At 38.8% G+C, this 26,792-nt stretch overlaps 1 protein-coding gene across 1 annotated transcript in view; it reads right to left on the bottom strand.

Moving 5' to 3' along the window:
- Positions 1-4,350: 4,350 nt before the first annotated feature.
- LOC104605377 (uncharacterized) overlaps positions 4,351-26,792 on the bottom strand; it is a 30,223-nt gene continuing 7,781 nt past the window's right edge. Inside the window, exons 2-5 of the mRNA XM_010270120.3 lie at positions 25,825-26,018; positions 14,631-14,715; positions 4,900-4,965; positions 4,351-4,808 (exon numbers count right to left, since the gene is read on the bottom strand). Of these exons, the coding sequence (XP_010268422.1) occupies positions 4,716-4,808; positions 4,900-4,965; positions 14,631-14,715; positions 25,825-26,018 (438 nt within the window). The 3' untranslated portion in view covers positions 4,351-4,715. The remainder of the gene's footprint in view (positions 4,809-4,899; positions 4,966-14,630; positions 14,716-25,824; positions 26,019-26,792) is intronic.

Genomic DNA, 26,792 nt, shown 5'->3' on the forward strand with positions numbered 1-26,792 from the left:
CCAAGTAAGCTTTACAATCATGGAGTCCATAGTATCACTGGCCTCTGTCAGGTAGTGAGCTAGCCTCCAAGGGCCTCCATCCTTCTCCCCTAACCATTTTACAGTATTTGCAGAATCACTTGCAATGGTTAGAGCAGACCAGCTTCATCTTTTGCTATTCGAAGACCTGAGTACAGCCAAGATCTCTGCTTTTGTAGAATCAGCAACACCAAGTGGACCACTGAAAGCCCACTTAGTGCTTCCGTAAGGGCAGCCCAGTGCACGAGGCTTCCGCTGTGCAGGGTCTGGGGAGGGACAGATGTACACAGCCTTACCCCTGTGCACAGCCTTCCATCTCTTCCCCTAAACACTCCCACCAATCCCTGCTTCTTTGGGATTACCAGGGCACTTCCATCAAAACTTTAATCTGAGCTCCATCTCAAGTCTTCTAGAGGGGACACTAGCCCTGCTTAAAGGCCCAGGTGAAGAACAGAGGATCGCCACCAAATTCCTTTGTAAGCCATTCATAGAAAATCCTTGGAACTCAACAGAATTCACTGCCCACAAGTTACCCAAGAAAGAAATACGAGAGTGCAAATTTAAAGATCTGGATCTGTTTTCAAAAACACGACTGTTTTTTTTCTTCCCACGCACACCACTCCACAGAATCTCCTGCAGGCACCTGGTTTATCACTCTGGAACTTAGGGGATTCCATCTGAAGTAAAATTTGCAGATTGCCATTGACTTGATGAGGATGGCATCCAGAGGTCAAAAGGACTTAGTTATCCTATTAGGGAAGCTTAGTCTTTGGTTTCTAGACTGAACCTCTATATTTGTTTCGTTTTTTCTGAACAATTGGACCAAACCTCTCATTAACATCGATTCCATTATCTGCCAATTCTATTGCCGAAAGCCTACTTTATTGAGGAGGGAAATACTCAAGTCTCCACACATTTTTATAATGTGATAGTTGCTAACATGGTTTTTAAAAACGAACAGGTGATCGAACCGATCAGGGGTCTGGTTACCGGTTTGAATGGTCTGACTGTTTGACCCGAATGGCCAGCCTGTTCTGACCAAAAAATAAAAAAATTTAAAAAAAAATAAAAATATTGGAAAACGATCAAACTGGCCGGTTCAGCGGTTTGCTGACCAAAATCAATAGTTTTGGGGAAAAACGGAACCAGTCAGGTGACCGGTTCCTGGTTTTTCCGGTCCAGTCTGGTCAGGTTTTGAAAACCATGGTTGCTAGAGACCTAGAAAGCTCCAAGGTGCCAGCAAGACCCAAAGATCCAATCTTTGACCACCACTTGCAATACATGAAAGCTACTGACTATTGATGTAAGGCACACGTGGGATCAACTATGCCAATTAAGCTCTGCTCTACTCCTGAAAGATCGAATGGCAATGGAAGGAATCATCCTACTTATCAATGAGGCTACGAAATAAGAGACTAAAAAACTTGAGAACCAGTAGGATGATTCCTTCCATCGACACCCCAAAGTAGGAGATGGGGAGTTAGCAAAGAAACAAAAAGGCTGCAACCTTGGTGATCCAGGGAGGTCAGGTATTGACGGTGTTTTCAAATGTGAAGAGGGGAATTCAACAGTACTGTTGAACTCCAAATCTCAATTCTACTTACATATATTCATAAGGAGAACCCCTTGTGGAAATCTAATAATTTTAAGATGAGAGGGCGGTCCAATCCAATTTCTAAATGCATTGTTCAGTCACGCCTCTATTTGTCAGCCTTTGGTTGTTAAGATTTATTTGTCCTACTTCAAACATTCTTTGAGAACAGAATTGTGCCCTTAATTCTCTAAATTAAAATCAGATTTATTGTTAGTGATAGCAAAGGCAATTGTAAATTTCTAATATATCACAGCTTCTTGTTCTTTCTGAAATGCTACTCCTTTTATGAAATTATGGAACTAATGAACTGTCCAGATAATTGTTAACAAGACTCAATTTATTCAGCCCTTGCGCCTATAAAAAATAAATTCATCCAGACCTGTCATGCAATTCACAACTCCAATCCTATGAAGCTGAAGTCCTTACTCCTAATACCAACACATTCCAACGCGAGGGATTGTCTTCAACTTGAGGTTTTGGTAAACTTCTTTGGGATGTCAACCTCATGGAGCCAACTCTCAAATTTACTAATAATCCACTCATCCGAACACCTATGATCTAATCTCTCCATTTCGTCTACATTATTCTTTCCAGATTTCCTACACTATAGCACTGCTTGTGAAGCCAACAATAGCCCCCATTGATTGTTATTATTAGAAGAGTAGTAAAAAACCATCTTCTTAGCAATGATCCCAACTGAGTTTGTATCAAAACAAATGCTGCATAGTGCTCTACTAAATTGAGTCCAATCCAAACCTATTTTGCTAGGACGCTCTCCGCAAGCACATAAATGAAGATTTTGATTGGAACATAACTATTCCACAGATTTATACCAATCAACCTTTTTGCGTTCCTTGTTCTTGTAGAGAAGATGGGGTTAATATTGTAATTTAATCTTTCTTTTATTCTTGTATACTATTGTGCATTGTCGTATTTTACTTGTTCTTGTAAGAACAGAATTGTCCATTCACTATAATACCTTTTGTTTGGGATGTGACTTACTGAGCACATCCCACCAATTGATTCCGCTCATTTTCATGCCTGGAACTAACATGGTATCAGATCCATCTTTGTAGTTCAGCTGTCATTTAGGCCCTGTTCATTTGTTGGTATTTAGCGCCGGGGAGGGGGTAAGTTGGTCAATCACATAATTGACTATGATTCCTACGTTCATTTGCTGGCTTCAGTTACCCTCCTAGAGGGTGGAAAAACAACTTATCTATGCTAAGATAACACTCCCTCCCTCTCGCTTTTCCCTTTACATGAATAACCTGTATCACTACTATCACAGAAGAATACTGGAACCTATCTTACTTGAACAAGTTTTACCTGAAAAACTTTTACATAGAAAAACTCACGTACCCAGATAAGTAAAAACGAATGGGGCGGCATTAGGAAGTAGAAACTCTAGGAGCTGATCTCTATATAACTACTTTAAACATATACTTGTTTTTTTGTTACGAGGATGGAACCCGTGCGCATGGCAAGACAAAATAAATAAATAAATAAGAGAAAATAACAAGTGATAACAGAAAAATTTTAAGAAAGAAAATAGAGCCGAGTGATAGACAAAGTTGAGGAATTTTAAGAATAAACAGAGGGATGAAATGTAATGATTGGTAATGTGGTAGAAAAAGGGACTCTTGACTGATGAATCGATCTGGAGCTTGGTTTTTTGTTTCCTCATAGATTAGTGTGTAGTTGGACGGGTGGCTTTTATTGGTTTGAGCTGTTTAATTTCTCTTTAGTCATTATTACCCTCTTTAGTCATTATTTATTCCAGTTGCATATTTATTTCTATTATTCCTCCTCTTTAGTCATTATTATTTTATATTATATATAATATTTTATATTTTCATTATTGCCCTTCCTTAGCCACTGTACCCTAATTTCTCTATACATTTGATATCTCTATAATAAAAATGAGAATGGTAACAATGTTTTATAAAAAAGCATGATTTCACTTTCCCTTTTTATAAAGATGCAAACAGATTAAATTAGATTTGAATTAAGATCTATCTGAATCTGATCTGATAAATTATAGGTACGATCCAATTCAATCTCAAGATCTGATTGGATCTCACAATTATTGATTTAGATTCGAATTCGATAAAGATGTCTGATATTTGATAAAATAGGATCAGACTTTGAATCGGGTCGGATGATGATCCAATCAATTTGCACCCCTTACCTTTTTACCCTCTATGGCTTTTGTTATTTCAATATTTATTTAACCCATCATTAAATGGGATGTACACTATAGTTACAATACTAACTGTCAACCAAAGTTGTATCCTTTCATTTTTACCCTCATTATTTTTAAACAAAATTCTTTCTTGATCGCCCAACATTCTAACCCATGTAGCAATACTGGTATAGAAATTTCTGTCTCATTGGTACATACTGGTCAAACAGCACACTAGATGCATCTCTCCACTTTAACACCTTCATTTCTATGAACAAATATCTTCTTAATTTCTCCCTCATTATAAATGATCCAAGGTACCAAAGTGGTTATTCTGAAACATCTTTTCATTGTTCTAGCCATCGTTGTCAAGGTGTCACCTAAGGCCATGATGTTGATTGAGCGCATCGCCTGAGTGCCAATGACTGGTATAAAATAGGTGCTAAACCATCTAAACCACTAAGCACCCGCCTAGTATGACGTGCCCTTTTCCGGTCAATTTTATTTACATGAATGACATGAATGTTACAAAATGTAACCAACCCAAACAATATAGTAGGTAAAGATGCTATCATGTTGAATAATAAAAATCTGTCAAGATGAACAAGCTATGCAATACAACACAGAAACACAGGATGTTAGTTCTGTATAACTGCTTGGGTTTGAAGTTTGAACCCAAAGTCTCTAACCAGATGATTAAACTATCCAACTGCTAAAATAAACTGCTTTGAAAACTTCGGATGCTATATATCTTACAAATTAGAACAACAAATTTGTCCCCATCAACTGAAATGACCTTCGAGATGATAATGGTGATTGTAAACATTTACTTTCCAATACTTGATCAGGCAGCCGAACCCATTATAGAGAACCAGTGCCGCACTCCAGTTTATCCAGGTTTGTGTTTGATAAATAATTCTATTTATTTCTTGTCTTGATAAATTTGCCTCTTGAAGCCTTCTTCTCCATCTTTTCCCTTTTTTTGCGACCCTTTTCATCCTCCACGGCTTCCTATACAGGCATGAAGAGAAAGGAAACAGATGAGTTAGTGTATGATTACATCCTATAGATTCCAAATAAGAGTATGGATAACGGTGGATACCTCTGAACCATGAGATAAAAATCCCTTTGTCAGACCAAAAAGCTTATATGCACCAAATGCCGGAATCTACGAAAACATCAAGCTGATTAAAAAAACAAAATCTAAAGAAAACATCAAGACGAGATAGTTAAGTCAGGCTTGACCCCCAAAACCTCCCAATTTTAGTCCGCTTCGCTGCCCACTTTAATGGCTTTAATTTTTTCTTTTTTTTTTTTTTTTATTTCTTTGGTCTTTAACATGAGAGAAAGCATCATACAGATGGCAGAAACTTGCATAAACTACAGAGAATATGTATTTCATGCTTTTAAGTCACGAGGATATGGAACATATGCAAGTGATAAATGCATTAAGAAAACTCTATGAATATTACTGATTATTTGACTAACATGACATGCATGCCCAAGTGTGGTGAAACAAACCACTCCATAGGCCCTGCCAGAAGAATTTTCTGTTCTAACAATTATGCAAAAGAATAATCCTAATCACAAATATATTCCATCCTGTCTTAAAATATGAGGAAATTAAAGGTTGACAAGGTAGGTAATAGGGATATGAAACTACAACTGCACTGATTGTTCTATTGGGCCTTGGCAACAGGATCCTTCACTTACAAAACTGTGGAAAAATACACCGAAGACCATGTGCCATTTTCTTACTCTAGTCAATGCAGTTTTCGAGTAATACCTACTTCACAAGCTTAAGTTGGCAAGATGAAATTTGCAGGGCTTATGGTGCAACATGAATGCAGGCAGAAGGGGCATAGTTACAGATGAAAAGAATCTTTGTACCTTTTCCATCCTTAAGGCTGTGTTTGGTTTGAAGGAAAAGGTAGGGAAAGGTAGGGAAACCTATACTAAGAACAAAGACAAGTCTGAATTTTGGCTTCTTCATTGAAAACCCCATTCAGGTGGGTGCCTAGGTTTAGCTGGTAGGAAAGCATCAAAGCAAATTCACTTGCTAAAGATAGGTCTGGTAGAGAATGTAAACCCTTTGAGAATGGAACTGTATTATGCAAGCATATTTTCTTTGAAATTTTTTCTGTTGCAGAGGTCATTCTTTTTGCTCATCACCTTTCTCCCCTCAAATTTATTTTATAATAAAATATTCTCTTATAATTAATTTAATGATCAAAGTAACAGAAAACATTCAATACACTGCATAGGAAAAGGATGGAGAAGTTTGTTCTGGCGAATAGGTGGAAGAAGACCCTGGATGTGGAGAAGAAAAGCTTCTTGTTTGAAGAAATAGGTAGAGGTTCAACATTCAAAATCAGAGAAGACAAAGGGCTGTAGTGGTCTAAAACAGGGAGGCGGCAGGATGGTTTAAAGGTTTCCTTGATGGTAACCTGTTTTCCATCACAGAGACAGGGTGGAAGGGAGAACTTAATTTGCAGAAGTTTTTATTGGAAAAAAAAAAAGAAAAATGATAAAGGAGAGTTTATTCAGCTGATTGAATTTTTTGGTTTGGGTAAGAAGCAGTTTTTTTTTTTTTTTTTCTGCCGAGAAAGGAAAGCAGGGGTGGTTGAAGGTGGCGGAGACTCTGGATGAATATGAACGACGACTTTGGTTGAAGGAGGGACAACACATCTGCAGGGATAAACCAGTGGAATCCCCAGATCTGGAACAATCCTCTGGAAACATCTGTGTTGAGAAGAAGCCACTGGATGTGGGAGGTATTTGCAGAAATGCCATCTGCTAAAAGATGGTGGCCAAAGGGAGCCTGGAGGAATGGAAAAGGAATTTGATCAAGTTGACTAAAAAAGTGCTGGATTGGAACGTAGTGTTACAGGACATGGTTGAAGTTTTGCCGGCAACGGACAAGGCAGTCCTTCGCCCCTTTGGTGACATGGCAGCAGTCATGGATTTGGCAAATAACGTAGAGAATTTAACTCGAAATACCACAAGAGAAAGGATACCGGTGATGGAGAACTGGTGCCCTTCCTGCAATGAGGTGGAGGTTGACGGTGATACCATTAGTCTGAAAATTATGGGACTTCCTTTCAATCTTTGGGCAGAGGAGGTTTTCTTCCAGATTGCAACACTGTGTGGAGGTTCTCTACAAGAGCCGGAGAAGATACCAAGACTGCTTGAAGTTTTCTCTGACGAAAGGTGGAGACAGGTATGGGTTGTGTCAGAAGTTGAATTGATGCTCTGGGAGTGTGGAAGGAGAGAAGAAGATGCTCATGTGGCAAGACAGAGGCCATGTGGCACAACAAGACAGGAAGTTTCGGGCGTCAGACATGGTTTTCCCCCAAAGGAAACCAAATTGTCGAGAGAGAGTTTGGGAAAGAAAAACTAGAGAGCGGGGCTGAACCAAGCGGTCAGGCCGGGCTTCAAGAAGCATGCACGTGACAACTTAAACTTGAGAATTCAAGAAGGATGCACGTGACAACTTAAACTTCACACGTAGATCAGGTGGTGGATCAATGGGGGATGCTAACTTGGGTGTATCATCATCCCAATTGATCCCTGACAGTAGTTGTCAAAGGGGGATGTCAAAATTACAATGGGCAAGATGCTCCCCTTCTCAGAAGGATAAGCCTAATCCTAGGTATGCGAGGTCAAAAGAGGTACAGGGCGATGAGGTTGATGATGGACGATGGATTAATTGCAATGATTCCGAAGAAGATTACACCTCCGATGAAGAATGCAGTATTGAAAGTGTGGATGGGACAATACAAATCTGTTTGGATGATGAAGAGGATTATTGCATTGAAGCCTTGTTTGCGGAGACAAGGTCAATGAAACTAAGGATGTGGTGAGGTCTTCCTTCAACAAACCTCTGCAGAAGATTTGTGAGGATAAAGGGTGCCGACAAATTTCAGGCTTTCGGAATGCCTTAAACCATCTCCAGGAACAGCAAGGTCCTTCCTGTGCCCATTCAGTTAGGAAATCCCTCTCTTGTGAGCAACAAATTCAGGACAATCAAATGGTAACTGAGCAGGGGATCTGTAAAGCTTCAAAGGAAACACCTCCAAGGGGTGTCGGTCCAAATTCTGATCAGGTTACAGATTCCATGGGTCTTCCTCAAACAGAATACCCTGATGCTTGCAACCTAGGTCTGAGTCAAGGTGGTTTGGTTGCTAAAACTCTTGTTGCTGTCGATATTCTCCCTCCTATGGTGGTTGGTAACCCCTGTAACTCTTGTGTTTTTGGTTTTTCTACAGATTCCTCTGTTAGCTCTCTTGTAGATGGCCCAGACCCTGTTCCTGCTATGATTAAGCCCATGAAGGCATGGACTTGAATAATTGTGTTAACATTGTGGATGGGGAACTTCCGGCTGGAGGTCCAAAACTCTGTGGGAGGGAGGGAGTTTCTCCCGGGGGGAAATATGAGGAGTGAAGAGTACAGAGAGGAGGGGGAGAAGGATAAAGAAGAAATAGATATGAAGAAGGATGACATTGACTCGATGAAAGAAAAGGAAAAGAGCAATGGGCAGGAAGGTGATTGCATATCTTTATTTTCTTTGTTTTGTCACTTTTTGCCAGTTCTTGGTTGTGGCTTCACTGAGACTTGGCACTTATCCCTAATTCATTTGCATTGATCATAGATAAATTGATTAAGAGAAGGTCCCTTGGTGTATGTTGTTTCTTGATGACATAGAAAAATTAAGCTTATGGACAAATGCCTTGAAAACAAGAGGTTTTAAAATAAGTAGGACTAAAATGAAACTATATGATATGTAATAATAAGCTTATGGGCAAGAGATAACTCAATGTGACTTTTTTTGATACCTTGGTAGGATGGGCAAAATGGACATCTACAGTTTTATGTGATAAAAAAAATACCACTTAAAAGGAAAACTTTTCAAAACAGTTGTTAAGGCCAACTATGCCGTATTGTTACAAGTGAACTCTTCATCGTGCCATCTCCATCACCGTGCCCGTGATATGCCATCTGAGCATCATCAAGTGTGTCTTGGGTGGGGCAATACATGTATTTTGTATAGGGGGAAATGTCGATGGCATTATTGTAATTATTAGTATGATTTTTCAATACTTTGATGTTTCCTTCTGTCACTCCCCCAAAAGCTTAAGCTACTTTTTGAGGGGAGGTAGGTAGTCGAGTGAACTAAGAATGTGTAAAGGTTAAGCACAAGGTCCCCTCGACACTAAACTAAACTGTGTGCTTGTGCTTGCCACCATTTTATGCAATACAAAGAACCTTTTGACTAATTTGTGTGCCATCATTGTTGCCTTTGTTGCTTTGTTTCATAGGCTTTCTCGACATAATTGAGCACCTCATAGGGCCCCGATGACTAGCCCCATAACAGTTGGTATTGGAGTAGGAGCTCACCTACACGCCGCACCAAACATTTGACCCTTGACAGTAGCAAAACAATGAAGAACATCCAAGACCTTGAGGAAGAGATACGACAAGGACTCTCCCACACCCATGAGGCCGACGATGCACCTGACCACGACCTTGGCAGGGACAAAGCCCCAAAGGGCCGAGCATCAAAATCTAGCAAGCGAGAGAAATTAACAGATAGGCTTGCCAACATCGACATCCGCATGCTATGTTGTAACAGTGGGTGAAACACATGATTGAGTGGAGGAGCTTCACCTCACCATGGAAGCAGTCAAATCCACGGTGGTGGAGTTTAAGGGGCGCTTGAATGGTGCCCTGGACAAAGTTTGTGACATGATGAATGGAACGCTCAAGGAGGTCTTGAACACCTCACGTCAACAAGAAGCAAGCTCCTCCCAAACAAATGTCCAAGACTCGCTTGACAAATTTCAAGCACAACTTGAAGATATGAAAGATGAATGGGCAAGATGGAAGAGGACCATGTCCACATTCTTGGCGGTTCAGGCCCAACTTGATGCTATGAAAGAAGAATGGCAAGCAATGAAATCAGCCATGTGCACCTCAGCCGATATGCAGGCCCAACTAGATGAGATGAGGGCGGAGTGCAACATCTTGAAAAGAGTGGTTGCGAATTCAGCAAGCTCCACGAAACCACAATGACATTCACTCCTGCCCCTATCAAGATTCGGGAGCCAACTCCCTACTCAGGTGCTCACGATGTGCGTGAGCTTGATAACTTCTTGTGGCAGATGGAGCAATATTTCTCAACGACAAACCTTAACAAAGAAAGGACCAAAATTCATACTGCGTCTATGTATTTAGCTGATGTTGCTATGTTGTGGTGGCACAAGAGATGTGGAGACAAAGCGTGGCATGTGTAACATTGGCACATGGACCGAATTCAAAAGAGAATTAAAGAGACAATTTTACATGGAGAACTAGAATACCTGGCCCGTAGTAAGCTAAAAGGACTCCGACACAAGAATTCAATCCATGGCTACGTCAAGGAATTTTCAGCCCTCATGCTTGAGATCACTGACATGTTAGAGGACTTGCTCTTCAACTTTATGGACGGTCTACAACCATGGCAGAAATAAAGCTTCAATGACGGTTCAAGATCTTGGCATCTTGCATCAGCTAAACAACTCACTAACACGAGACTAGCGGACGACGACAAGCCTCCAAGCCCGCATGCCTCAGACTTGAGTGGGGGAGACAAGCAAGCAAATCCCTCATGAGAGAAGCAGCCTCACTACAACAAGCCAGCCGAGTATCAGAAAGGGAAGAAGCCACAAGGAGACTACAACACCTACAAGTACAAGAGGCTGACTACACCATCACAAGGAAGAAACTCAATGCCCTCATTGCCAAGCTCAGCGATGATGAACAAAGCGATGAGGACAAGCCTGTTCTGGCGCCCTCACACTACTCAATGCCATGGTAAAGAAAGAGGCCACATCTAAGCGATCCAACAAGGCCCACAAGGGCTCAAGTATGTTGACATTATCCTCAGCGAGAGGCCGACTCAAGCCCTAGTAGACACGGGCGTGACGCAACTTCATTTCACTCATTGAGGCCAAGCGACTCAACTTGGCTACATCCAAACAGGCAGGGTGGCGCCAAGGTAGTAGGTGTGGCTCGTGGAGTAGAGCTCCAAGTAGGACCCTAGAAGGGAAGCATCAACTTATTTGTGGTACCCCTGGATGATTTTCAAGTTGTCCTCAGGATGGAGTTCCTAACACATGCAGAAGCAGCCCTGATGCCACACATTGACAGCCTCCTCATCCTGGACGAGTGCTCGCCTTGCATGATCCCAGTGACAACTATAGTGAAGGTACATGGGAAGCAAGTTTCAGCCCTACAGTTGTACCAGGAAGAAGACACCATCAGAATCAATGCCATACTAGCAATAGAGAAGACCCCCACTCCAGCATCTCACACCAACATAAGGATGGACCAAGAAGTCATCATCAAGAAGCGGTTCCACAAAAGTCGTTCTAATGTCAGCGTAAGTGCAACAACTACATGGCGACGAAGAAAACAAGAAGACCCAAGGCTGCCTCCAATAACACACCCATCTACCACCAAACCAACATGAGAGAGAGAGTGCCAACCACCCGAAATAGGGACCACAACCCAACTTGGCCTCGACCCAACACCTTTAGTAGCCCTGTGAGGAAACCCCTTTGGGAAAGCATTCATGGGCACCAATGCCCCAAGAATCCAAACCATCATTTTGACCCAACCCTAGCCTTGACTTCTCTAATCACCAAATCAGAACACCCAAAATCTTACCTTTTAGTAGCTAGGAAGGGACTTTACTTAGGAACTAGCCATAGGTTCTCCCACCATCAAGAGCACCTTCAAGCCTTCCACCCAACCTTGTACCAAGGCCTTGGTAGAAACAAAGTTCGTGGAGCAGCCGAAGAATCCTCCTTCATTAGCAACAAATCCAAGCAACTAGTAGAAGCTAGTCTTCAAGGACGAAGACTGAATTGAGTGGGGGAGCCTATCACAAGTAAACTCTTCGCCACACCATCAAGTGCCATCACCGTGCCCATGACATGCCATCTGAGCATCATCAAGTGTGTATTGGGTGGGGCAATACATATATTTTGTATGGGAAGGATGCCAATGGCATTATTGTAATTACTAGTATGATTTTTCAATACTTTGATGTTTCCTTCTGTCACTCCCCCAAAAGCTTAAGCTATTCTTTGAGGGGAGGTAGGTAAGTGAACTAAGAATGTGTAAAGGTTAAGCATGAGGTCCCCTCGACACTAAATTGTGTGCTTGTGCTTGCCACCATTTTATGCAATACAAAGAACCTTTTGACTAATTTGTGTGCCACCATTGTTGCCTTTGTTGCTTGTTGCTTTGTTTTGTAGGCTTTATCGACACAATCGAGTGCCGCACGGGCCCCAACGACTAGCCCCGTGACAATATGGAGTAGAGTTTTTGGGTGGCAGATATTGGTATTGTTTGAGTTTTTTCCCTAGTCATAGGTGTTTTAAGAAGGGGGTATTGAGTTCTCCAAAAATTTACTGTTCTTTCAAAATTAATATTAATGCTAATCTTCGAACTTACCATTTATAGTAATTCTCACGATCACTATTTTTAGTAAATTGCAGTTTATATTTTTCGTAATTTCTATTAAGGTAGCTTTTGTGAAGAAATTATTAGTTTTTTGGATCAGTTTTGTAGCCCAATTTGGATTCTTTAAAGGGACAACAAGGCTCATAAGTTTAGTCTAAATAAAGTCAATGTAATAAACAATATTTTTCTTTGTTGTTTCCCTAATAGCAGGAACTCTCCTCTCACTTTTTAAGTTCTTGCTCATTCGTTGGTGGACAGAAAGCTATCTACCTGCTTTCTACCCTTATTCTTCATCCTTGATCATTCAAAGCCCCTCTTTCACCCCACAAATCCCACCATCACATCTTAAATTAGCAGGACCCTTACCCCATCCTACATCACTAATGGAAAGCATCTTGTTGCCTATGAAACTAGGTACCAAACCAAGGCTTTAACTAGTCTACTTTTTAATGCAAAATCTGGTTAATTTTATCTAGTTTTTCCCATTGATTTTATTAATTAGCTTGTTTCCTCTAGTTTTAGCAGCAACTAGCAAAATTAAAAGTGATCCAACACAAAAGAATGCATTGCAAATCGAATAAAATCAAAATTACATCACCCATGGAGAAAATACCTTCAGGATAGAGTACTCTGAGAATACAAGAGGTAAATACAAATAGAATGTGTTTCTGTCTGTCATAAAACAGTGTTTTAAAAGGCGTGAGAAGCGTACGCCTGGAAGTGTGCCTCTAGGAGAGGCGCCCCTAAAACGCCCTGAGGCATATGCCAGAGGTGCTGACACCTTTGAGGTGTATGCCTCAGGTGCAACGGCATACACCTCATACACATTTTTCTTGAGGCATGCTAGAGGCGTATGCCTCATGCACCTCATGCACACCTTATGTAAAAAGATAGAAAAAAAAAGGAAAGGGAAGGGAAAGAAAAAGAAAGAAAGAGAAGAAAAAAAGTAGAAAAAGAAAGAAAAGGAAAGAAAATAAGGGGAAAGAAAGTGGGCCGGGGGTTCGCTTCGCTCGCTCGCCTTCACTTCGAGAAGACTCCCCTTTTAACTAGTGCTATGCATCTTCATTCTTCTTAATATAAAAGATTTTTATTAAAAATAAAGAAAAATGAGATCCTCTTTCCTCTTCTCCCTCATCCTTCCTCCTAATCTCCCCCCCCCCCCACCTTTTAAGTAGGCTTACACGTTGTGTTCGGGAGGCTTGCACCTCTTATGTTCTGAACCATGCCTCACACCTCAAGGTAGTGGAACGCCTTTCGTCACGCCTCCATGTTTTAAAACATTGGTCACAAATCAAGAATGGAACAAAAGCAAACTAACATGAGGATAAAGCCCTTGTTATACTGAAAGCAGAAGAAATATAGAGGAGAATATATAACTATAAGAATGCTAGTTGAAGAAAAGAAGAAAAAAGCAAAGGAGCAGAGCCCCTATTCTGGTCAATGTTATAATGTGTATGAGTATATAAGGTGCAAAGAAAAGAGAAGTACTCTGGTTAAAGTTAGAATAACAGAGAGGAGTGATTGGTTTATTACATAGAAAGAAAACAAAGAACAAATGAAGGGGCAAAGCCCTTGATGTGCCATGGAGAAAGATGATTTGCTTCCTCCTAGAAATTGAGTCTGCTACCTTTCTAGTCAATGTTTGAAAGACAGAGATGAGTGATTAGTTGGCTACATAGAAATAAAACAAACAAATGAAGGAGCAAAGCCCCATACCTGCCATACAAAAAGCATTATCTATTTTGCTCCTAAAAATTGATAGAAAAGTATAAAAACCACTTGAGAGAATACAAGGGCCACTAGTTGAAGCCCTAATATAATGAAGACATTAGTTTCCCAATTGCTGTTGTGGTTTGCTCTAAACATATTTTGTCTATCTGAATTGAAATTGTCTTTTTTGATGCCTTTTTAGACCCTTTATCCTTATTTAGATAATCTGACTATAATGCCTTTTTAAACACTTTTAACATTACTTATATAATATGGCATGGTTTATGTGCAAGTAACAATTACTAATACACCTTGGATATAGAAATACTAATGTGAAGCATAAGGCAATGCAAAAAAAGAAACACTTTATTGCCTAGTCATGGCCTAGGCAGTAGGCACTCACTCAGGTACCATCATGATAACTATGGTACCAAGCCCACCCTCTAGCAGTATATTGACATCAAAAGTGATGAATTCATTTATTGTTTCTACTTCTGCCTCTTTCCTATTCAACTGTTTAAACCAAGAAACTTGCTTTATATGATTAAACATAGCAATTATGTGCATGCCTGTAGCTATACACACTAGAAAAAGATAATTTACAAAGGACCTTACCACTAAATATGTGTACCAAAATTTTCCAGAGATGATGGACATGAGTTGCACAAAGCTCGTAATGTAGATCACATCATGTAAGTAACTGCAGTAAGAATAGATTGTCAAATTTCACTTTATTAACTATAATTTTCCAAACTATAAAGATTCTAAAGTTTATAAAGCAATCTTAATACTATATTATCTTTTACAAAAATTAGGAAATTATAAAAGAACAAGGAATGAAAACAAAGGATAGAAATCTCTTGCAAATGGGAAGGGCAAGTGAGAAGAAAAGTCTACAATAACAGGGAAAACACAACAACAAAGCTATTTGGCCACAGTGAAACTTAAATTGAAAATAGGGATCACAAAAACAATTGTTGCCCTGCACAACCACTCTTTTAGAAGGTCATTACCCAATACTGGTCCTGGTTATCTAGAATCTTCAAAGGGTTGGGCTGGATGCAGACCTAAACCTCCAACATTTTTTAACACATTGGCCATTCTAAGATTCAAACCCATGTTCTCACACTTATCAGCCTAAGATTTTACCATCAGGCCAAGCTCCTACAAGATTCTAACATAGTGGTGACAAGATTCTAACATACCCATCCGTGATGGATCTCTCAAACTTAGAAGCCCTGGAGAGGCTAAAAGTCCATCTCATTGAAATTACCTCCTCCAGAACATAAAATGATAGAAACCACAAGATGGTAGTAGACAAATTTGGATTTTAAAATAATCACTCATTGTTACATTTCCCATCATGGTTTATTAACATGTTTCCTTATATTGCCATGAGATATTTCCATTTCCATGGGTACCAAAACAAAACATTACTCAAATCAATATATTTCCCAATGAAAACTACCAGTGTTATGTGGAGCATATTAGATGATATTATAACACGATGAGTTGGCAACAATATTGAAGAAATGTAGAGCAGCAGTATCATTGCTCCCTAATAGAGATGATAACAACTTTGAAACTGCTCAAAATTATTTTTGGAAGTGACATTGATAGATTATTTGATTGATCATTTGACTATAAGAATCATTTGCACATTTTCTGTATTTAAATTTTGCTTAAACTTAATCTATTATGTAGTTTTAACTCTTAAATCCTACAAAACAGGGCAAATTCAATTTAAATTTGCCAAAAAAAATAGCAGGGCAAATTCATAGCATATTATTTTGTTTATTAACCTAAGTCTCTTGGTTTTGTGTGATGGCTTGTAACAAGACTAATCTAAATACCTGTGTTTTTTTATCATTTCACAAAACAACAATGTATATTTCAGCATATTTCACAATGTTTTCACTATGTCTATTATTTTTACAATAGTTCAATAACATTTCCAAATGTTTCCTATATTTGGATGACCAACATTTCCACTGACACCAATATCTTAAACCTTATCTCCACAACTCTCTCTTTGTGCTGTCCTAGAAGACACTGAACTAAAGAAAACACTTTTCAGTATGGCTCCACTAAAAGACCCTAGGTTGGATGGTCTCTATGCTATGTTCTTTCAAAATGATTGGGAAGTAATTGGTGAAGATATTTGTCAGTCTGTTAAAATCTTACTTATGGATCCTTAACTTGTCTCCTCAATTAATGACACCCTCATTATGCTCATTCCTAAGAAGGATAAGGTCAAGAGACCCCATGACTTTCATCCAATTGGTCTTTCAAATATGACATAAAATTATGGCAAAGATAATTGCTTATAGGATGAAGCCGTTACTGTACAAGATTATTTCTCCTCACCAGAATGTTTTTACTCTTGGCTATAAAATAATAGACAATATTGTCATAGACAAGGAGGTGGTCCACTCTATGAATAAATGCAAATATGGTAAAGGTTATTTATGCTGAAAATTGATCAAGAAAAGGTCTATGATCATGTTAAATGGCCTTTTCTTCTCCACTGTATGTGACATGACTGTTGGGTTTCTCTGAGGATTTCTACTCTCTCATAGATCCTTGTATAGCTGTAAACTTGATGGAATTATTTATCAATGGCACTCCCAGCAGAGCTAACTCCTAACATAGGGCTAAGACAAGGCTGTGCACTCTTGCCTTATTTATTTATTATATATCTTGAAGTGCTTTCTAGAGGCTTAAATGAGGGTAATCTCAAAGGATTCAAGTTCTACAACTCTTATGAAAGACTGAACCATCTCCTATTTGCCAATGATCACTCCTCTTTGGGGAAGCTGATCTTACTGAAGTTCATACTTTGAAATCTATTTTGCAACAATTTGGCAACTTCTCAGGGCAATTATTAACTTTGGTAAATCATCTATTTATTTCAGCCACAACGTTATGGTCCTTGTGGAGGCCAAGAAAAAGGAGATAATGGAGATTCTGGGAGTTTGTGAAATGAAAGGAGATAAGTACTCGGAGAGCTCACTGCTAAACACCTCTGATCGGTATTCTTCATGGAGTTTCATTATGGATAAGGCCCGATCCAAATTGTAGGGAATAGGGATAAAACAGGAGTTCTATCTCATGCTGGAAAAACTTTACTCATTAAAACCACTCTCACTTCCCTCCCTCTGTGATAAATTCAATGCCATTTGTAGAGATTTCTGGTGGGGAAAACTCAAGATAACAAGTCCATTTACTTGAAGGCTTGGCTCTCTTTCTTGAAACCCATGGAGAAGGGTGGACTTGGTATTTTCCAACCTCTACCAGTGAATAAAGCGCTACTCATGAAGGCAGCATGTAAATTTCTAAAAGAGGAAGATGTGATGTGGGTGAATCTGTTGAAAAAAAAAATATCTTTGCACCAACACCTTTTGGAAGGTGAAAGTGAAGGCTGGTGTCTCCCCTCTTTGGGCAAGCTCGTTGACGTGTAGGCAGGACCTGATCAAAGGCTGTAAGTGGCTCATATCAAACAGCTCGAAAGTAGATATGTATTTACAGATTCATGGGCTTTTGGTGGACTGGTTTAAAAACCATCCAGTTGGATGTTGCCTTGTGATAGAGTTTAGATGCTTATTGATCATGGCCAACATTCTTGGAATAATAACCTTCTAAGGCAATTAACTGTTGGTTAAATCCAGAAAATAACAAATATGTTTGCCTTGTTGCGATTATCCAGGTGAAGAAAAGCTTATATCGACCCTTACTCCACAAGAAAGTTTATCAATAACAGAAACTTTCATTGAGACAAAAAATAGTTACAAAGGAACACCATGAAGAGAGGTAAACTCTATTAACTCTCTCCAAAATGAAAACTGAGGGTCTGTTTGGTTCATGGTCAGGATCGGAATCAGAATAGGAATCAAAATCAAAATCACCTATTCCGACGCCTACTCCTTTACATTTCTGCCTACTTTAAACCCTCCAAACATCCCAACCTCTGCTCCTTTACATAATAAGCAGCTTCAAACTTCTGCCACCAAAACAAACAAAGGTGACAACGGATCTCCCTGTCTCGCCCCTTTGGGCTTGGAAAAAGTGTGGATATACCATTGACAAGAACTGAAAAAGAAACCGAAAAAATACATGCAAACATCCAGCTTCTCCACCTTTCCCTAAAATCCATCCTTGCCAAGATATCTTCCAGAAAACCCCAATCCACATGATCATAAGTCTTCTCAATGTCAAGTTTGCAAACTAAACCTTGTTGTCCACTTTTGAATCTTGAGTCAACACATTCACTTGCAATCATCACCCCATCAAGAATTTGCCTGCCTTCCACAAAATCCATTTGGGTTGGTCCTACGACTTCATGCAAGACATATCTTAATTTTCTAGGTAGCACCTTAGCAATGACTTTGTAAGGACTTGAGATCAAACTAATTGGTCTAAAGTCCCTTACTCCAAATGTCCCTTCCACTTTCGGAATTAGAGATATAAAACGTTGCTGCACTCCTCTCAATGATCTTTTCTTGCCAAAATCCATTCATCATCCTCAAAACATCCCACTTAGCACATGCCAACAGCTCTTGTAGAAAGAAATATTGAAACCATCTGGCCTTGGAGCCTTGTCACCCTTCATAAAATTTACTGCTTCCCAAACTTCCCTCTTAAAACTCCCTTTCCAACCAATCCCTTAAACCCTCCCCAATCCTTCCCAGGTCTACATCACCCAGGAAAACCTTTCTACTTGACGTAGCCTTGTACAGTTGTACAAATTGATATAGAAATTTCTAATTTCCTCCATCACTTCTTTTGGGTCATCAATGATTTTGTTTTCCTCCTCCAATCTAGAGATGAAATTATTCCTCCCCCTATCCCTTGTTTGAGCATGAAAGAAGGCAATATTCTTATCTCTCCCTTTTAGCCAAATTGCTTTTGATTTATGCCCCCACATAATTTCTTCCATATGAATCACTTCCAATAATTCCCCTCTCACACTCTCATTCTCCCTTTTGCCTTATACAAAACATCCCTTTCCTCTAGTCTCTCCAAATCTGCAATTTTTTCTGAGAAATTCAGCTTTTTTGAATGAAATGTTCCCGAAGACTTCCCTGTTACAATCTTTTAAATCCTCCCTTAGACTTAGAGCCATCAGCTTCCTCATCAAAATGAAACCAATCCTTCCTTCAAAATGATAACTCCTCCATTTCTCCTCCACAAAGGCTACAAAAAGAGGGTGGTCAATCCACATATTTTCAAATCTAAAAGGGTTTGGCCCATCAAGTTTGAGAAATTTTCTTCTTCGGCTTCTTGTTTGCTATCTACTACTTATATCTACATAGCATCTATGACATAGACACCTGGGTCACACTCATGCTAAACATTTGGATTATACGTTTTCTAAACTAAAAAAAAATCTCTTTATGGTCTGAAACAAGCACCTCAGACCTGGTTTGAATGCTTTCATACAGTGGTTTTGGAAATAATCTTTCAACAGAGTACCTCTTATTATTCTCTCTCTTTACTCTCAAAAGGGACCAAGGATAAATTCTCCTTTTGGTGTATGTTGATCAGCTGATCATATCTTGATTACAGGGGATGATGTGGATGGCATTGCTAATCTGAAACTTCTTCTTAGCAACTCCTTTAAAATGAAAGATCTTGGATCAATCACTTATTTTTTAGGACTTGAGATTAAAAGTTCTCTGCAAGGGTCAACCAACAAAAGTATGCCTCTAGTCTAGTAAAAATGGCCCATCTTACTGATTCTAAGCAGGTTAACACTCCATTGGAACTAAATCTTAAATTAAGCAAGGATGATGATGACTTGCTTCAAGATGCAATTTTGTATCAGCAACTTGTGGGCAGCTAATCTACTTAACTATGACTGAACCAGATATCTCCTATGTTGTTCATCTTGTTAGCCTGTTTGTTTTGGCTCCTCGTCAGCCCCACTTCTCTGTTGTTCTTTGAATCATTCATTATGTGAGGGGGACAATTTCTCATGGTCTGTTTTTCTCATCCTCATCTTCTTCTCTTCTTAGAACATATGCGGAAGATGAGTATCAAGCAGTGTCCTCTATTTGCAGTGAAATAATTTGGCTCAAAGCTTTGCTCCGGGATACGGGCATTGATCGTTCCTCCTTCATTCCTCTGTTTTTTCAACTATATGAGTGCCACCAAGCCAGCATCCAATCCAGTTTTTCATGAATGTACTAAGCATATAGAAGTGGATTGTCATTTCACCGGAGATCTTCTCCTTGCTAGCCATTCTCTTCCCCATGTTTCTTCTGGCCTGCAGCTCACAGATCTATTCACCAAAGCTATGACTCAGGCCAGACATATGTTTCTTATAGACAAACTGATGCTTGTTCCCTAGCATCAGTTTGAGGGGGGTGTAGAGAAGGAGGGGTAGTGTTATCTTTTTTATTCTAATGTATACTATTATTGTAGTGTGTACACTAGATAGCTTTGTATCCCACTGTATTTTATCTTCTCTTGTAGGGAAAAGTTTTGTCCTTTTATTCTTTTAATATAAATTCTGTTTCTGGATTGGATCAAATTATCAGACCAACCAAACAGTTTTGGGGCCTTCATTATTTCTCTCTTGTCTCTCACTTTTCCTAGGTTAACATTAGCTTCCTTTGAACATAAGCAATCTCAAATAAAATTTTGAGATTTTTTTTTGAATTTATCAAAAAAAAACAAGAGATTTTTTTATGCAAATAATTCAGAAAGCAAGGTCAAAGAACATGTTATGTCCCAGAAACTTGACACACAATTCTCAGACTCACAGCAGAATTCACACAACTAGAACATCAACAAAGGAACTGGTATTCATTCAGAAGAAAAGAAGATCATTAACAGGTGGTCGGTTCTTCAAGAGATCGCCGGCTCTCCCAATCACTCACAGTATTCTTCACTCAACAAAAGCCCCCCTCCCCCCTCCCCCAAAGCCCCTTCTTATACTCTTCTTACAGCATAACTGACTCCCTCAATAAATGCCCAGCTGGCCAAGTTATAAATGCCCACACTCTTCTTATTCCTAACTGACATAGCTATAAATGCCTCAAGACTCTCCTTATTCCCTCCAACCATAATTGCCCCCATGTTCAATTATTTTCCCCTTTAGCCGAAAGCTGACCTTTCCCCTTCCTGGCATACGTAAAGTTAATTGGGGGCCTATCGGAACATTAAATAGAATTGTAACTGACGACTTGTGGGGTCCAGCTATCACTTGACCGATGTACCCTACTTTCTTTGTATACCAATAAAACTAGATTGCCACCATTCCCTATCCCCAGAAAATGTTATTCTTTAGATTCCCATATCCATGAGTTGTACCTGTCCTACATCAATTAGTATCAGATCTTTCATCCTACACATCACTAGACCAACATAATTCCCCAATAGCTACTGCCCACCTTTATACGTGTCTTATGTTGCTCTTTTATATTAACCAAGAGGAATGAACTGAAGTAACCTATTTTAGAACCTAGACCAATTTTTTTGGTAGTAAATAAAAAAAAAGAAATTTCATTAAGATTGAGAAAAAAAGTACATAGGGGAAGGTGATATCACCCAGAAGGAAAAGAAAATTAAAAAAAAAAAAACAGAAGAAAGAAAAAACAGAATTACGACATATCAATCCCCTTTCCAATTCTAAATAAGACCAAAAATCCAAACCAGAAAAGTCCTTTCAAACCCCCAAGAAATCCAGTAGGATCAATATCCAATCCAAAATTCTGTCCCCAATGACTGAACAAAGTTTTTCCTTGCCTTCTGGAGTTGGGGGAATCTTGAGGAATAAGGAATGGTTGCTATTTTCTGAGGCCCAATAGGGGTGAGAGACTCGTATTAGAGACGAGTTGCTTGCAGTATTACAAAGAATACAAATTGCAAGTGAGTTAAACTTGGAGAAGTTGGTAATTAAAGGGGATTCTAAGGTGGTGGACCTAGTGGTTGGGTGGATAAAGGAACCAGAAGCTGTAATTTGGGGTTACAAAAATGAGATGAAGAAATTTAAATGTCTGACAAGGAACATGACCTTGAGAATCCAGTGGGTGAGGACAGCCAGTGCTTTTGCTCATACTCTAGTTAAGCAAGGGGGTTACTAGGGCACAACTGTATTGGGCACAGTTGTATTTCTTTTTTTTTTTTTTTTTTTTTTTTTGGGGGGGGGGGGGGGGTTGCTAATTGAGAGAGGTCGCACCTTGTGTCTCTCTTTGGAAAGATTGTATTGATTATATCCATACTGTTATCATTGTATCTATTCTCACGAATACAATTTCATTTACTTATCAAAAAAACAAAATGTTTCTTCGCTTTTTGACCTGCCATCAAATATTCTCCTGTTTCTTTATTTTTAAACCTCCCAACAAACTGCAAATGGAACACAAGATGCAAAACAGGCCAACAAGAAAATTTTTCTTCGAAACATCTTGGTGACCAAACTTGACAGAAATAAATGCTTATAACTATGGCAAAACTCTGCCAATGTGAGCTTGTCTTACAATGATGATCCCAAGTATAGATAAAGGAGGGCTGCATCAGGTTGGCAGCTGGCACTAAAACTTTCCAAACTCTCACGACATGGATATTGATTTGTATTTTCATGCTAATGGAATGGGCGAAACAGGATCCATGTTGCCAACCATATAGTTGGGGTAAGGCTTGGATGATGATGATTGATTAACCATGGCACCTTTCTACATTAACTGAGGTAGAGGTACAGAAGCTCAAGTACCAACCCAAGTATGTTAATAACAAAACCAACTCATCTGGGACTAAACTAGTATACACCCCTAATTCCTAAAGCATGGCATGGGCATCAGAAAGAGCATTTGAAGATGCACACATGCACTAGCAAAACAATCAAAAAAACAAAGGAGATAAACAGTAGGAAAAGAAATATAAAAAACTAGAGATGTGATGCAGAAGACTCTTTCCCTCCAAGTGCCTCATCAAAAGACTCTTTTCCTCCAAGAGTTGGAGGTTAGCCTTAGATTATGATCGACTTAAACAGTAGTTCTCTTGAAAATCCTGGCCCATCCAGGATTATGGGAGTCTTCACCAATTTGAAGGGGTCCATTATGGTACTTAGCGGTCCCTAGGGGTGATCATAGGCCGGGCCGGGCTGGGCTTTGCACTTATGATAAGGGCTATAGCTTAGGCCCAGGCCCAGCCCGGCCCGGGGTTTCAAGCCTGTAACATAAGCCCTAGCCCAGGTCTACACGGGCCCAGGCCGGGCCGGGCCTGATTCTGGGCCAATGTCTTTCATATATAAAACATTACATATCTATAATATTTTATATTAAATGACATAACATGCATATAAACTTTTATTTTATATATTATATAATATAAAATATTACATATAATATAAATTATACATGTTATGTTATAATATTTATATATAAAATATATAATATAATGTAAAATAACATGTATACATATGTATACATTATACACAAAATGTGTAAGTTTAAATATATGCGGGCCAGGCCAGGCTTGAAATATTAAGCCCAAGCCCGGCCCTAAAATTTGTGGGTCTGATGTGGGCCCAGGCCGGGCTGAAATGATCACCTCTAGTGGTCCCACTGGAGATGCCTATATGGTCAAAGATTAGGTGGTTGCCTTTCTCATGAAGACCTGAATTCATTCCCCACAATTCTGCAATGGATTACTGGAGATCTCAATACTCAGGCCACTAGTTCAGCTAGAAGGGGTTTAAAAAGGGTCTGTTTGCATGGTAACGGTTCTCCTCCTTAAGTTGTTTGTATGAAGATTACACTGCATAGTTCTTAATGTATCCCACTATACATGCACTATTGGCATCCTTTTTTCCCTTTAGAATGAAATAGTTATTTTCTTCCAAAAATAATACTCTTTTACTTTCACAGTATGTTGCAAGTTTACCATTTATAATACACTCCAGTTTTCTTATTTAAAGCATATCACACTTTTACTGTTTAGTAAGTGTTAAGATCTTAGGATCATAAATCATGGTGGAGAGATAATTCTTGCCTTTTTCAGACCTATTGGGGCTGGGAATTTCATTAGAGCAGAGCTGCTGGCTGTTTTGCAAGGGCTGCTACTAGCAATAGTAGCAGGTCACTCAAGGTTATTAGTAGGAGACGGAAAAACAATAATAAACTGATTAAGGGGAGAATTTGAGGGCTTCTGGGTTTTATGGTACATGATAAGAGAAGCTAAACATCTATGTTAGCAAACCCAATAAGATATCTCCTGGTTCCTATGTCAGTTAACTCATTCACAGATTCACTTGCACATGGGGGAATGGTTTGACAGAATTAGATGGGGTGACTACTCTTTGGGGTAAAATCAATATGCATGGGACTTTTAATGGAGCAGGGGTACTAAAATGTATTTTGGGTTTTAATCCCTTTGTTTGCTTTGTAAATGGTATGTACATCTTGTATATCAGTTTGAAACATTAACAAAGTTCTCAATTGTTACTGATCAAAAAATAATGAAAAAAAAAATATCTTAGGTTCAGTTTCTGGAGGCTTTCTATTGTGTTATAGGATTATTTGCTTTCTACTTATTCTGGAAATAACCTGAATGACTTCTAAACTTACTTTTAATCTTCCACAGTTCCACTTAGTAGCATAGATAGGCTTCTTACAAGGGTAATTTGAATTAACTTAGATGTATGAAGTTTCACTAGGACCAGAATGCAAGAAATTTCCCGATGGGTTCATAAATAAGAAGATATTTTATGAAAGTTAAAGGTTCCTCCAACATAATGTGAATTTGGAGTTATGTTACCAGGATACAGAAACATGGCTGGACAAGGTATCAGATATGGAATTTACACTAAAGATTGAAGTATTTGACACAACAAGCTACCATTATGCAGGTATCTGGGTATCATAGATTTGGAGTCTACCTGTTCTGTGAATATCTATTTGGCATGATATGGAGAACCACAGGCCAGGTTTTTTACGTAGTAGTAAGAGCATTTTGGACTGCCCAGACCCAGCCCATCCTCCACCCTGGCCTGGTAATATATGTCTGGGCCAAGGCCAGACATCTGGGCTTGCCCGCATAAATTAATAAAACTTTACAAAAAACTTAAACTTCAAATCCAAGTTTATATTTAAAATTACATAAAATTATATATAATTTTTATACATATATTGATATAAACATATTTACAAATATACTATAAATATTATAATATAATACATATATTATAAATATAAATATATATACATATACGTATTAAACTTCTGGACCAGGTCAGGCTGTTTGGGCCTAGGATTTTAGGTATCAGGCCCAGCTCGCATTATGTGAGGGCTTGATGCAAAGACCAGGCAGAAATGATCAACCCTAGTTTTACTATGGGTGCTAATAAACCAGTAATGAATGATGAAACACAATTCATTGAGGTAACCTACCTACATTATTTTCCTTATTAAATAACAACACAAAAATAATTTATAGAGGGGAAAGGAGATAATGTTTATAAGAATCAGAGATTCAAACTAACATAAAAACAAAGGAACAAGATTACAATGTAAGGAGTAGATCAAGGACCATTCCCTCAGTATGGTCCCTAGACGGTCCCCAGAATATGCCATCAATTTTAACCTAATAAGGCCTGACATACATCAATTCCTTCCAATTATTCCATTGTATTCTACGCAAGCATTAGTTTTAATACAGGCTCATTACAAAGGCTATTTATACAAGCTATAGGCAAAATTGCTAGTATGTTGTTTACTCTAAGAAAATGTTCTACCTAGCATAAAAAGAGAGGCACATTTTCCCATTCATTGTAGGAAAATAGGAAAGATTAAAGAGATAGTCATACCCACAAACTCCACCGGTGCTCATATCAAATCCACCATCTATAAGCTCTCCATCATCCGTATAGGTTGGGTTTGCCATTTCAGCAAGTTGTTGATATGGAAAAACATAAGCCATTGATGTCACAAGGAGGCCAACCCAATGCTTCCATGTGACAGTAGAATAGAAGATCAGCATCCTCACCAGAATGTATATGGCCTGTATAATTTCAACTGAGGATATGGCACCTTATAAATATAAATAAAACCAAAACGAATTTGGTAACCAAAAAGAGATCAGTGTAAGTAATAAAATTAAATTTAAAGTTTCTTTATAGTCCAAATCCGAACCAAGTGATATATGAGTGGCCCAATTCATGCATAGAACAAAATCAATGTAGGAAAAAAAAAAATCAAGTAGTCTCAAAGAACATAAGGCCCAAAAGTAAGCACTTTTAAGTCGACTGAATTCAATCAGAAGAGACTCCATGCAGAAACCAATAAATCAGACTCGATAACTCATTAACAAAGAGCACACAGACTAGGAGGCTGGGAGAGGCACCAACTTAGAGGGCTATAAATTATAAAGGGCCAATAATAGACACTTTTAACATCACAAGAACAGATGAGGCGGCTTATCCTTTTAATTCTAATTCTTGGGGTGCAGACATTCCATCAAATTCATTTGCAATAGACTGTTTCTAGTAAGATATTTATAATAATGCAAGCATGTCATTGTTTTAGTTATGAAAACTATAAATATGTCCTGCTTGTAGAGCTCACTTAATAGTCTAACAATAACATTAGGGATCTAGGCTGGAATAAAATTTCTAACTTGTACACCTGCTCATACAGATACTCCTTTTTATCTCACCCCCCCCCCCCGAAAAAAATAAAGTAATAAAATAAAATAAAAGGTTTACATGTCCAAATCAATTATAGAAATTGTGCTGGAAGTGATCCACATAAGGGTAATAAATTGGCTGAAATCTTT

The sequence above is a fragment of the Nelumbo nucifera genome, chromosome 8 (assembly GCF_055504915.1).
Source record: "Nelumbo nucifera cultivar China Antique chromosome 8, China Antique-T2T, whole genome shotgun sequence".
In the NCBI taxonomy this organism is placed as follows: Eukaryota; Viridiplantae; Streptophyta; class Magnoliopsida; order Proteales; family Nelumbonaceae; genus Nelumbo; species Nelumbo nucifera.